The 15,053-nt window shown below is 43.9% G+C and overlaps 1 protein-coding gene across 1 annotated transcript in view; it reads right to left on the bottom strand.

Annotated features, from left to right (window-relative positions):
- Positions 1–4,547, bottom strand: part of HS6ST3 (heparan sulfate 6-O-sulfotransferase 3) — a 543,188-nt gene extending 538,641 nt beyond the window's left edge. Inside the window, exon 1 of the mRNA XM_067536862.1 lies at positions 3,750–4,547. Within this exon, the coding sequence (XP_067392963.1) occupies positions 3,750–4,259 (510 nt within the window). The 5' untranslated portion in view covers positions 4,260–4,547. The remainder of the gene's footprint in view (positions 1–3,749) is intronic.
- Positions 4,548–15,053: the final 10,506 nt, after the last annotated feature.

Consider the following 15,053-nt stretch of genomic DNA (forward strand, 5'->3'; position numbering starts at 1 on the left):
TAAAAGTGAGTGAGAGATATACATTACTGAATGACCAAATGATTTCTCAAAAAGAAAACAGATTTTATTATAATTCTGTGAACTATTCCTGTATTTACTTACTATTTGTTTTGTTAAATTAAGTGACTAGTAGTAATCCGCTGAACAACCCCTATGCTTTTTCCTCCATCTGTTTTCTAACACTTATCTATCTTTTTAAGTTGCTTTATCAATAGTCTAATTTAATACACTTTAATCTCTTATTTATAAACCTTAATTCTATCACTCCATTTTACCTTGCATTCTCAATCTTCTGAAACAATTAACTTAATCCTCAACATCTAGCTATTAAGAAATATTTGTAAATATGACCAGTGAAAGGAGGATGCGAACACAAGATAATATTTACCAAACAACTTCTATAGATATAATACCTCCTTCTTAATTATCTACATCACAAGGATTATAAAACTGACTGAATATTTAATGAAGCTGCAAATTTAATGACAAGCAACTCAGGTAAATCTCTAAAGATATTCAAAGTTTAGCTCCTTCCCTTAAGAAGATATAAATTTTACAGTTTATCATTTATATAAATGTATGAACTGTATAAACACACTTATACAAAATGGCCCTATAAATCACACCCAAGCCCTGGAAATATGAATGTCCATATCTTTACTCACATTTCACACAATCAGTCTCACTGAGGTAACAGTCAAATGTTGAGGATTAAATTAGTTCTTTGATTTCCATGGGACTACTCACATGAATAAAGACAAGCACATGTGTAAGTGTATATATAGTGGGGGTACATTAGACACCTCTCCTTACTCCCTCCGCCCACACCTTTTTTTTTCCTTCTCATGCACAAATATAAATTAATATTTTGGAACAATGTGAAGCTTACTGTATTTAAACATTACAAGTTTTAGAGTCTATGTGTTTATCAATGAGGAATTAATACTTTTCCCACTCTCCAACAGAAATGGAAGAGCTATCATTGTAACAGTCACATTTCTACCCAAATAGTAACCAAAGAGTTTTTTTTTGCATTTAGCTCACAGGGAGGAACTTAGGGCCTAATTATTAATATATTTCCCTAAAAATTGAAGCTTTCATCTATTTAAGACATATTATCAAGGCAACACAAGTGTTTAACGATGAAATGTAAGAGTTATTTTTTTTTAAACTTTTCTTGAAAGCAATTGTAGCAAACACTTTAAATAGCCACATATGTTCAAGATTTCTGTTTTGCAATCATATACCGTGCCTCTAACATACTGGAGGACTGACTCAATACTTACTCAGAAGGAAATCTGTCACCTGTTAGATGACCAAAAGTTACTTCCCGGGGCAAGTGCTCCTTACAGGTACATTTTACTACTGACAAGCTAACACCTTGTTTCTCTTGCGAGAGCTGAACAGGAACATAACACAAGATACGATGGCTACAGAGTTAATAAATCCAAGTGTATGTTAACTATGGCTTTCGGGAAACTTGTCTGGCAAAGTGCTATGATTGTTTTGCTCCTGACTTTGTTGACTGCATGTGGACTGTCAAGATAGACTATATTATTCCAGCTGAGCACTCTACTGCTCACATTCATTCACACAGTGCAACTGGAAGAGGAAGGAAAAACCAAAAGCGAGAAAAAGTTTAAGGGCTTGTTTATACTTCAAAATTTACTGAAGTAGCTATTGTGGAATTATTCCAGAATACTTATTTCAGTATTAGCCTGAGTGGACACTCTTATTCTGGAATAGGAGTGAGTTTCTCTGATTTATCTATTTTGGTAAATTTTCAAGAGTAGACAAGCCCTAGGAGAAAAACAAATAGCTGCAAAAAGAAGTAAAATGTAGTAATCTCTCCACAGAAGTGAGTTAAGTTTATACAATTTAAACACATAAAAGGAACTAAAGAGTGAATATGTGCACAGTAAATATAGAAGTGAAGCAATCCATTGAGGTCAGAAGTTTGTCTGTAAATCAATGTAGCCAGGTTGTGAACACAGAAAAATAAGCACAGAAGGGAGCGTCCAGAGTTGTGACCTTCTTGTCAAATGTGAACCAATTTGTAGTTTTTAATTAAAGCACTGGGGAAGAGCTCTTGAAAAGCTGCCAGACAGTGGAGTTTATTTATAATTAAACTGTGTTCACTGTCTCAGAAAAGGAGCTGAAATTAGACTGGTGGGTGGAAGTGAAATACAGGATTTAATCTCAGAAACCTCCGGCCGTTGTGGCTTTCACAGGCACTCTGGCTCCTGAGACCAGCAACAGCATCTGCTACCAACCACTTGAACTGAGTAGAACCTTTAATTCCAAAGAATTACTTTCAGATAAATTCAAAATTTACAACCTGCTTGTAAATACAATTAACAAAGCTCAGAAAAAACATGACAGGAGGAGTAAGGGATCACAAATATAAACACTGAATTTGCACACACAGCTAACCATATCTGGGGTTATGTTTTTGGTGATACACAACTCTAATATACTAAAGTCTAATGACTTTACCAAAGTCTACACTCCAACACTGATTAAAAGTGTGAAGCATCTGCTGTAGATTACTATTTTTTTGTAAATGTTTAGGGTTTGTTATCTTATTTTCTTCCCTGTAGACAAGAATGTGAATAATTGAATAAATGTATCCAAATGTTACCAAAATCCCTTACATGCTGAGAGTCACTGAAAAGCCTACCGCCTCAGAAGCTCAGACACCCTGTGCCAACAGCTAGATGTTTTTGAGACAGGGATAAATAGAAGCTCACCCTCCCATCAAAATCCCCTAAGAAAGAGGAGGGAAATCAAACAGGAAAGTGGTTGCCAGGACTCTAGGAAACAATTAATTTGGGCCAAAATATAGGTTCTTACAATAATGAAGTTTTACAAACCATTTGTTCATACCCCATATGTACTTGTTCATACCCCATACTAGGTATTTCACCAACGAAGAGAAAGTTCCTGCTCTGAAGGACTTGAAAGTTTAAGAGATCCTATTTGCAATCTTACATCACTACAGTAGCAAGATGTCCATGAAGAGAGTCTTTGGATTTAAATATTCTGTTGTTCAATCCAAAGATTGCTAGTTCAGGAGAGCAAGGAAGTGAAATTGACTACCAAGTGAAATAAAAAAATAAGTGAACATATATGAAATAATGCACGTTAGCTTTTACAACTCAATTTTTGTTTATCAAAGGTGCTTTTAACCACATGGATCAGACCCTGTATTTGTAAGAGTGATTTCTAATCGAACAGCGTCCCTTTAAGGAGTCAGGTACATTGCAAGGCGTCCTTCTGCTCAGATGGAACAGAATTAGCCACTGGCTGAAGACAGAGAGGACTGGATCTGGGCTAGAGAAAGAGCCTGGGTTGGACAGGGACAGTGTCTGGACAGCAGCAGGACTCTGTAGGATCAGAGTCCACGGCAGCAACGGGCTGAGTGCCACAGCCCCGTGCAAATGGGCAGCTCAACTCTTCTGCCTGTCTGTAGTGCTGCGACTGCAGAAAAAGGCGGACTGTCACCCTCACAAGCTATTTCCATGCCCCCAGCTGCTGCCCTCCCTAGGATCACCCTCCAGCAGCCCGTGTGTGACCCGGCGCTTTACAAGGCGCAGCAGCCGGTGCCGCCTCCTTTCCCCGAAGGCTGCCGGCATCCCATCCGGAGCGTGGGGCAAAGCAGCCCTACCCCCTACCCCCTCCGGCGGGACAGGCACTGACCTGAGCGTGCGGTTGCCCGGGCAGTCCCTGCGCTCCATGGCAGCGGGCACGCAGCTGGTGAGCTCGGTCCAGTCGGCGTGCAGCCCGCAGCTCCAGCCGGTGGAGAAGCGGGAGAAGAGCCAGGTGTCCTTGTCGCCGCCGGGCCGGTGGCAGGTGCATTTCTTCTGGCCGGCGCGGCAGTAGCAGGGCTGCTCCAGGCGGATGTTGCGCACCAGGTGCCGCCCGAAGGTGGTGCCGCCGGTTTTCTGGATGTGCAGGAAGACGATCACGTCGCGGCCCCGCATGTCGAACTGCACCCGGCGGCACAGCTCGGCCCGCGCGAAAGGGAACTTGGGCACCAGCCGCGGCAGCGCCGCCGTCGCCGCCCCCTCCTCCTCCTCCTCCTGCTGCTGCTGCTGCTGCTGCGGGGCGTCCCCGGCCGGGGCCCCGCGGTGCGCGGCGGGCCGGCGGCGCGGGCAGGCGGCGCCGGGGCAGGACGGGGACAGGTACTGATACATGATGAGCACGAAGAGCAGCGTCAGCAGCGGCGGCAGCAGCCACTTCTGGAGCCGCTCGTCCATGGTGCGGGCTCCGCGCGCGGGCTCAGGCGGGCGGCAGGCGCCTGTCCCGGCGGGCGCGGCTGGGCTCTGGCAGGGCGGACGCCCCCGTGGGTTCCCGGACCCGGCTCAGCAAGTGACGGGCGCCCGGCTGCCTCCCCCGCCCGAGCGCCGGCATGGTCGCTGCGGCGCCTCCCCTCGGGTGCCCCGGCTCAGCCCCAGCACGAGCAGGCGGCGGGCGGCAGCCGCGGAGCTTCGGGAGGCCGAAGTCGCCGCGCGCGCTGCCAGGGCACGAGGCTGCCGCAGCCCGGCTCAGCAACTGTCAGGCGGCAGCGCTACCTCACGCCTCCGCTCCTCGCGCGTCGCTAACCCAAACACCCGTCGGCGCGGCGGGGCGGGGCGGGGCGCGGCGCCCGCCAGCCAATCTGTGCAAGGCGGCTCTAGGAACAGCCAATGGTCCAGGCCAGAGCGCCGGCACACCAACCAATGGGAAGCGGCAGCGAAAAAGAGGGCGTTCCACATCCTTTCAGGTATCGGACGGGGACCAATGGCTTTAGCCAGCGACTGCTGCAAGAGCCAATGAAATACGGGGGAGGGGGTGCGAGCCACCGGCCGCTAATAAAGGAGGAGAAGGCGCGCTCCTCACTCTCGCTGCTGCCTGGGTAGGTGTGAGCTGGTGTGGGGGGAGGGGTACTAGTCCGGTATGTGCCGCTACCCAGAACAGCGCCATAGTGGGGCGTCTGCACCACCTGTAGTACCAAGTTCCTTGGCTCAGGTCAGTGGGAGTTAGCGCACCATGGATAACCCCAGCGCCCCAGAATTATGCAATTGGCATAAAAACACGTTACAAAACAAAACAACAACAAAAGCAGGGGGCAAAGTTGTGTGGGTTATTTTTTCCCCCTTCACATTTTCAAAATTTTCCCTAAAGCCATGAGAGGTAGAAAAACAAGGTTACTTGCCAGTAACTGATGTTCTTCCAGATGTGTTGCTCAAGTCCATTCCACTATAGGTGTGTGCACACCATGCATGGCTACCTGAACACTTTTCCCCCTATCAGATCTTATAGGGGTGACTCTGGCGCCCCCTGGAATCCCACGCACATGCCGTGCCGCAGTACACTATAGGTGACTAACAAGCAGAACCTTGGAGGTGGACCTGCGTTAGCAGTGAGCTGCCTGTAGCCCAGCTCTGCTGAAGACCACATCTTCCCATGCCCGTTGGACAGAGGCTTGGTGGGACGTGAAGGTATGTACCGCCAGCTTGGCAGCTACTCTGCAGATGCCGTGCCATGGCACTTCTACTAGGGAGGCTGTAGATGAAACTTGAGCTCTGTTGAGTGAGCTGTGGTGGCGCCCGAAAGCGGCACCTTCACCTGCTCATAGCCAAACACAATGCAGGAAGTTATTCACAAGGAAAATGCACTGGATAGAGACCGGTGAACCTTTCATCTGGTTGATTGCTGCGATGAAGAGCTGCATCGCTCTCCAGAATGGCCTCGTACATCTGATGTAGAAGCCAGGGCCCTTCTCATGTTTTTAACTAGTGTTGCCTTCTCTTCTCCTCTGAACCATGTGGTTTGGGGAAAACATAGGGTAAATATAAGTTGGTCACAATAAAACTGGGCAACCACCTTGGGCCAGAAGGCCCAGTGCGGTCTCAGCTGAACCTTATCTTATAGACTACAGTATGAGGGAGGAGCTCCAAGGTCAAAGCCCTGATCCTGGAGACCTTCCTTGCCAAGGTAAACCCCTTCCAGGAAGGCCTCCTTCCCAGAAGGCTGGAGTAGAGGGCATGATGCTATGGGTTCGGGGGTGGTGGGCCCCATGGGCTGGGAAAGGACCAGGTCGAAATCCCAGGGAGGCACTGGATCGCGGGCTTACAGATAGAGCCTCCCACCCCTTTCAGGAACCAAACCGACATCAGACGGAAGGACTGCAATCCCCTCCTCCAGCGACTGATGGAAGGCTGATATGGCTGCTAGGTGGGCCTTCAGGGAGGCCACAGTCAGTCCCTGGAGCTTTGACTGTGGCAAGTATTTCCCGAATCACCTGCACTGGCGAGAGGCTGGGCCGAATACCCCGGGATTCCTTATGGCAGGCAACAGCCACTTCCACTTAACCCGGTACACGACCTGCGTGGAGGGCTTCCTGCTACCCAGCAGGACTCACTGGACTTGTTCTGAGCGGCTTGTTCTTTGCCTCTCGGCCACTGATCCATCACTCCCTGAGGTGTCAAGGGTCCAGGTCTGGGCGCTGCAGCTGACCGTGATCCTGGGAGCTGGGATCGCGCTTACTCGGAGGCTCCTGAGGCGGGCAATCGAGAAATCCAGCAGTATGCTGAACCCATGCTGGTGTGGCCAGGCCAGAGGAAAGGACACTAGAGGAGTCAGCTTGGCCCAACCCACCTCTGATGGCTGCGTCTGCACATGGCAGACCTAACTCGGGACTGGCCCAGCACTGCAGCTACTGCCCTCCAGCTCCACAGGGAACACAGCATGGGGCCTGGCGCAGGTGGGATTCAGACTGTGCCACCAGAGAGCAGAGTGCCCATCTTCCCTCTCTCGTGGTGCAGGCCCCCTCCCCTGAGTCTCCGCCACTCACACCTCTTTGCCCTCTCTCATGAGATACATGAGTGGTGGGCAGAAGAGTGGGCTGAGCAGGAGTGGAGGGAGAGCTTGGACCCCCATGCCAGCTGAGTTCCACGCCACCATGGAGGGGGAGGGTACCCTTAGCTTTCTGGGGGCGCAGCCCGTGCCTCTCCTGTGCCAGGCCCCATGCTGCTTTCTCTGCAGCACTGAAGGACAGTAGCTGTGGTGCTGGGCCCATCGCAGGTTTAGTCTGCCAAGTGCAGAAGCAGCCGCCTAGCTGAGCGAAGCCAATTCCTCCCATGGTGGTATGAGGTGGCTGGGGGGGGCGGAGCTGTAGACCTCTGAATTTTATGTTAGTTAGGCTTGCTGTTATGTCCCCATTCTTCATGTTATAGTTTGAACTTTAGTCACCCCTGTCATGAAAAATCTGCCTAGAAACAGGCCGCAAGCATAATTTTAATGTCGGGTGCATACCTTGAGAGGACGTGTGCAGCCTGATAGAGGTCCTAGTGCAAACCTAGTGTGCCGTGTCCACAAAAATAGTGCAGGAAAGACCATGTGATCTGTAATAATCTGCCCCACAATGATAGATGATAGTTGCTCCACTCTTCAGCCGTTGCTGCCTGTCATCACAGAGTCACAGACATCCATTCACTTTACCTCCGAGTAGTGTGCAATAAAGACTGTCCATCATCTATCTGCATTAGCCCCTGGCTTGCTGAAGTGATTGAAGATAACTTACCTATATCGTGTACCTGAAGAAGGAAGCCATCCTTACCTTTTATAATTCCTGTCCTGTCCTGGAGGGTCCAGTCCTGTTCCTATCCCTGCCCAGCTGTACCTGGACTATCGCCCTTTTGAAGGAAGATGGGTGATGTGTATAAATTGTCTGTTCTTTGTTCCTGGTTTTGGTTTGAGGTTCCTATTGACTGCCAGACTGTTTCGCTTTGGTTTTAGAGATTCCTTATGTTTGCTTATCATAAATAAAGGTTTTATTGTTTATACCTTATGATTTGTACTTCTTGTTTATTTTTATTTATATGACACACACGTGTGCCCATGATACATAGGGTGCAGAATAAAAAAATCTGTAAAGCTGTGGCAAGCATAGCTCTCCTGTGTCAATAGAGCTGCCTATGGTTTTCTGTGGGCAGTTGTTAATGTTGCAGATTTTCTGGAGGAAGTCGGTTGTGTCATGGAGGAATCTTTGTGGGGTGAGTGGTTTGAGAATGATTTCCATGAGTCTTGATATTCCTTCTGTAAGAGTACCGTGGCCAGATATGATGGGTCTGCCTGGGTTCCTTTGTGTATCTTGGAAAGCATGTTGAAGGTCCTTGGTGTGGGTTCTTGGGGTGAGGTTGTAGTTTCTCTTCAAGTTGTTTGGGGAAGGACTTGGTGATATCCTTAAATTCCTGGGTGAATTATGGTGTGGAGTCTTTACTGAGTTCTTTATAGTAGGTGGTGTCGAAGAGTTGTCAGTTGGCCTTGTTAATGTAGTTGTCACTGTTGACACCTACGATGAGATCACTGACTGTCATATTGTAGACCTTTGAAATATATCTACATTATGTAAGGCTGAATAGTAAACAGATGGAGTATATAGAGACTACATTATTTGTGGTAATTAATTCCTATCTGTGGCTATTTGTAATAACCAAAACAAAGCAAAGTTATTACTAGAAATGGACTTGACTTTGCAACAAACAGTAGTTATTTGTGGGGCAATGAAAACTTTCTGAAATGAAAGAATTAACAAGAAGTGATAGAACCAAAATTAATCTAATTACAAATGCATACCAACATATAAAAACAGGATACAAAGGTGAACAAAAATCAATCATAATTTGATGGAAAGTTGTCAAATACAAAGACTGCTGTATCATCCACTGTAAACCATTTTAAAAAAATTTTCATTGTCAGCTTATAAAGAAATACAAAAGTTAAAAAAAAAGAGTCTAGAAGAGGAGGAGAAAATTCTAATGGTGCTGCAGAAAGAGAGGGTGATGTCTTGCCCCACTGAAGACAATGGAAATGTTGCCATTGATTTAGTGGGGTCAGGAGGTCACTCAGAGTTTTGTTGGGTGTTTTAATAAACTTACAAAGTAAGGTCCTACAACAGATTTATTTGTGACATTTGAAATAAATGGACCAAAAATTAATGTAGTAAATTGGCAGTGTTTTATGAAAACATTGCCCAATACTAACTTTGGTCATCTCTGTAGGATTAATTTGTTCCACACTTCTAGTATTAAATGTTCTTATTTTTGGATCATATTAATTTGCAATATTCGTCCCTACTGAACCTCCCATTTCAATGTCGTACTGTATTGTCCCTTTATAAAGCAACACATTTGTTAGTATGTGTTAATCAAAATGTGCAAAGGTGAAATAGGTGCTACTGATGCACTGGGGAAGGTGGCTCTTAGTCCAACTGGATATAAGGAAGGTCTGAGTGCCTCTCTGAGAAGAAAAGTTATAGTGGGAGACTGAATTGTGCATATGGAAAACTTGAAGTATAGAGAATACTGGACTAATCTTTTTGTTGTTTTCTTTTATATTAAACTACAAAACTCCAAAAAGGCACATTAGGACTTTTTTTTAATGTGGCCTGTGTATTCAAATCTCAATTAGTGTCAAGAACACTAGTAACTAGTAAGTGGAAAAAGAAAAATTGCCCAGTGTTTAATGACTTGCAAAATAAATAGATCACAAGGTGAATGAGGTAATATCTTTTACTGAACTAACTTCTGTTGGTGAGAGAGACAAGCTTTTGAGCCACAGAGAGCTTTTCTTCATGTCTGGGAAAAGACCTTTTGGTGAGAGAGACAGGATTCTTCAGAAGTTGATCCAATAAAAGAGATTACCTCACCCACTTGTGTCACTACTTGTGTCACTACTATCCTGGGACAGAAACCCCATGTCTACAACTATACTCAAAAGAATTAAGATATGAAGAATATAGTTATGGAAAAGCTAGCATAAATTCCAGATTCAGCAAAACAGACCAAAATAGATAAGTATTAAGATGTTTGTTTACCTTTTATTCATTATTGTGATAGAATATATGTTGGCAAGAAATCCAATATCTTTAAACATTTTCTTTCAATACCAATATAAAATAGGAAGTTTTAGACAGTTGAGACTATTGGTGTCAGTGTTTGTAGAGTCTTGATAGAGACTACACCCACATATACAGTAAATAGTTGAAAAAGTGGAAATGAATAATGCTTGTATCAGTGTAAAATGTCCATGTAGTTAGAAATATTAGTTTAATGTATATAATTAATGGTATTGTGAAAATGGCACGTTAATGATAATGGTGTGAGGAAATATTGAGGCCTGCAAAATAAACATGAGGATTTTTCATTTTGCAGGGGATTTACAAGGGAGATGAAAATAAGTCTCATGATGGGGCCTGGGTTGCAATCTTAACTATTGACAGGCCACAGTCTCTCTGGAATTAGCAACATGCACCTGTAAACTCACTTCTAGAAATCCTGCTTCTGCAACTCCAAAGGTTGTTTGGACACAGGCCTCTACCACTTGATCTCTAATAAGATTCCTGTTAATGGCCACTGTATATAGCCCCTTATATTTTTTTTAAGATGCAACCACTGCGTAGACCCTGGTTTATACATATGCACAGAGCCAAATTCACCACTGCTTTTCACTTTGTGTAGTAAGTTATACTTGTACTGAAGGAATATAAAATGCTATTATTAATCTGGTAGCAATTTACATCCCTTTTGTACAGGTATAAATCACTACACAAGGTGCAGGGCCTTGTGGAATCAGGTCAATAGTACAAAATCCTGCTGTCACTGAAGGCAATCTCTATAAATTTTCTTTGACATCAGTGGGAACGAAGTAGGATCCATAACTCTCATTGAAATCAGCAGGAATACGATAGGGTCCAAAATGATCTTTAAAAACATGATTAACTTTGCCTAATTATCATCCTTATCTCCTTCAAATATAGCCTGTTCATGAGTTTTCCAGGAGATGTAACTATATGGAAAGTTTGAAGCAATAGTAACAAGCTAGGTTTCAGCTACTGCATGATAGGTGACAAAATATTAAACAAAAGCCAAATGTTTTAGGCACTGTAATTCTTAATGAGTTATAGGTACAATGCAAAAACTTTCTTCAAAATATTCAAAAACATTTTACTTTGCCTTCAGAGTAAGTTTTGCAAGATCTGGCAGGAACATATCACAAGATGCCTGCATAAATCCAAATCTATCTACCGTTTGGTATGAAAGGGCCAGTTTCTGATAAAATTAAATTATTCTATCTTTCTACTGATATTGTTGACTGCAAATCATGTGTCCAAGAGAGCATGTGTGAGCTGAAATATATATGTGCACATTATCAAAGTCTAGTTCCCTTGTCCTCCCACAAATAACAGGAAGGCCCAGATCCTTAAAGATATCCCATTGAAATCCTTATATGAACACTTATTTTGAGGTAGAATAGGAGATAGGCATGCATTGTATCTTTATGAAATAAAGGAATTCCATATTGCATGGTAATGCTGTGGGGAATACAATGTACCAGAATATCTTATTGAACTGCTTGAAGACCTCTGAACTGGATCCCAACAATGTTACAGGTGCTCTCTGCAAAAGATCAGTGAACCTAGTTGTAATCCTTCTCTTCTGAGTTCTGACATGGGAGGCATTTAACACATTTCAATGGTGCCTAAATACCTTTGAGGATCTGGGACAAAATGTTTTTCTGGCACAGAACAAAAACTTCAGACCTCAGAAGAGAAGAATTACATATAAGACTTAATCCACTGATCCCTTGCAGAAAAAGCCTGTAACATTGTTGGGATGTAGTGCAGAGGTCTTCAAGAAGTTTAAAAATATATTCTTAGTATATTTTATTTCTCACAGCATTGTCATGCAATATGGAGTACCTTCATTTTATGAAAATACCATGTATGACTTCTCCTGTTTCTACTTCAAAATAGGTAGGTAAGTGGGGATCTATGCCTATAGAACTGTTAAAAATTTGGTCCTTAATGATTCCTTTCTTCTTGTCACTCTGTAGATAATACATGAGGCACGTTTATTAAGTTCTTTAAAAAAATATTTCCCCACATTTAGTTCATGTTTAAAATGAAAGGTATCTCAAATATGTAATATCCCAAATAAGTAGTATTTGTTAGTCAGAGACATTTGAAGTGTGGCATTTGAAATATAATATCAATGCCAACATTAAAAATTGTACAAAACGTGTTATTAAACAAAGGATATTGTGAAAAATACAATTATTGATTTGGCAATTATACTTGTTTGACTAGATTTACTTCTATTAGCTCTGATCATGTAAACTTAAATGATGTATATCTCACATAGGTTTCTTTAAATTGTTTTTTGTGAACAACTTCACCACTTTTAGCTAGCTCTAATTTTCAATAAACCAATTTTTAATTATATAAGTTCCACATCTTTTCCTTGTCACAAGAATACAAACTGTAAAATCACAATAGCTAAATTAATACACCTATGCTAACTTTGGTCATCTCTGTGGGATTAATTTGTTCCACACTTCTAGTATAAGCCTTTTTTATTTTTGGATCATATTCATTTGCAATGTTTGTCCTCATTGAACATCCCATTTCAATGTCATACTTTATTTAATACTTTATTGTTCCTGTATAAAGTAACTCTGCATTATAAAATCTTCTTTTGTTGCCCAACTTCGTTGTAAAGAACTTACAAGTCATATTACATGTATTAATTTTCACTCATGAATGCTTTCCATACTTTTGTTTTATGTAACTAATTTCATTACAAATGTAAACTTCTTTCTTGTCTCCTTTTTGTCAGATGAGGGAAATAGATGGAAGCATAGTCTTAGTCACAATAATGTCCAATAGTGACCCAACTGCAATAGATTTGAGTTAACCTAGTACTCTAATTATCAGGATGTAATGGCCTGAGTTTGACATATGTATCTCTTGGCCATTTATTTTTAAATCTCTGCTAATCTTCTGACATATTTCATAGTCCCAAATGAATGTCATTTTTATATATGCCACTCCATATACAGTGGCCTCTACAATCCATTATTTCCTACCTTACACATTGCTTCTTGTTTATTTCTCCCTCCGAAAGAATAATCAGCATGTTCTGCTTTAAATATTCATAGCCTGTGCAAGATGATAGTTTTCACTTGTGTTATGCCATCATCAACTTCAGCAAATTGTATGTTTTGGTTTAAAACCATATAGTGCGCCCATAGATAGACATTGTTACATGTTTTTAGTTACATTTATTAAGGAACATAAATATATTCTGGAAAACTTTGAGCCAGACTGTAATCTTAGGTCCATGTATAAAAGGGACCTTTTGTAGGCAGATCTCCCTTCTATCATGTAGAACGGGGTTGTTTTGTCCTATAACACTATCCCATAGACACTATCAGTCCCTATGTCCACAGAGGGCTACCTGAGAATCCGTGTATGGGGAGGCTCAGAATTGTTCTCCTGCTCTCAGCACTGTGGGATATCTGATCGGGAGAGGATACAGTTCCAGGCTCTATTAGGTACTGAGCAAGACCTCTATCCTGTGGAGGTTCCCAGTGTTACTGGTGATTGGAGAGCAATAGTGGCTGATTACTAGGGGATCAGGGGGCTAAACCCCACCAATAATGTCACAACTGTAATAGTACCATCTGACAGTTGTTGGGGTTGCTTTAGCTCCTAAAGGCTGTAGTATACCTGATTGCCAATGGGAAGTTCTGTCCTTGAAGCGCACAGACTGTAGGCAGCAGAAGGAGACACAAAGCATGGAATGCAAACCACCATGGGGCTCGCAGAGCATGCTCCCTACAGCCCCTGAGATTCCTGCAACACATAGACTGCAGGGAGGAGGCACTGAGCAGAGATTACAAGTTATTCCTGGGGGAATTCTGTGCCACTTAGCATGCACAGTATTTATGTCCCCTGCAGATTTTTTTTTCCCCTGCAGAAAATATTTTGTTGTGGAGATGCTGCAATTACACCTTTTGCCCACCAGGGGCTGCTGTGTCAGTAGAAGGTAGAGCAGCAGGATCAGGGACGAATCAGCCAGCCATGGAGAAGGAGATGGGAGTGGCTGCCTTCCTCACAGTGCCCTGCCTGTAGGGCCAGGTGAGAAAACACAGGATATGGGGGGATGGACAGAGCTGTGGGCACACAGGGCTGCTGGGTGGTCACGTAGACTGGAGTTCACAAGGGCTACTGTGGGGGACAGACTGGGCTGGGGGCACAGGAGATAGTGGCCTGTAGTGGGGTGACAGCATTAAACTAGGGGCCGAATGGTAGTTGGGGGCCAGGAACATGGGGTTGTGGGGAGGAGGGGTGGCTGAGTTGGGGTGCAGAGACACATGGGGACAGGGGTAGATGTGCCTGACTGAATGGGAGAGGCTAGGGATCAGCCTGCATGGATGAGACTCCTTAACAGTCTCCCCCCTCAAAAAAACCAAAAACCCTGTTTCATACTTCTCCTATCCACACCCAACAGTCCTCCAGGTTTACTCCCAGGCTCCTTCCCAGGAATTACTTCATAGAATCATAGAAGATTAGGGTTGGAAGGGATTTCATGAAGTCATCTAGTTTAACCCCTGCTCAAAGCAGGATCCACTCCAACTAAATCATCTCAACCAGGGCTTTGTCAAGCCAGGCCTTAAACTCTCTGAGGATGGAGATTCCTCCACCTCCCTAGGTAACTCATTCCAATGATTCACCATCCTTCTAGTGAAAAAGTTTTTCCTAATATCCAACCCAGACCACCCCCACTGCAACTTGAGACCATTGCTCCTTGTTCTGTCATCTACCACCACTGATAACAGACTAGCTCCATCCTCCCTGCTGCTATCAAATCCCCCTTCACTCTTCTCTTTTGCAGACTAAACAAGCCCAGTTCCCTCAGCCTCTCCTCATAAGTCATGTGCTCCAGCCCCCTAATAATTTTCGTTGCCCTCCTCTGGACTCCCTCCAATTTGTCCACATCCTTTCTGTAATAGGGGGGGGGGGGTGTCCAAAACTGGACACAATATTCCAAATGTGGCCTCACCAGTGCTAAATAGAGGGGAATAATCACTTCCCTCGATCTGCTGGCAATGCTCCTACTAATGCATCCCAATATGCAGTTGTCTTTCTTGCCAACATGGACACACCGTTGATTCATATCCAGCTTCTTGTCCCATGTAACCCTAGGTTATTTTCTGTAGAACTG

Source organism: Emydura macquarii, unplaced genomic scaffold, assembly GCF_026122565.2.
Source record: "Emydura macquarii macquarii isolate MOO-44397 ecotype Brisbane River unplaced genomic scaffold, CSIRO-AGI_Emac_v2 contig_3671, whole genome shotgun sequence".
In the NCBI taxonomy this organism is placed as follows: domain Eukaryota; kingdom Metazoa; phylum Chordata; order Testudines; family Chelidae; genus Emydura; species Emydura macquarii.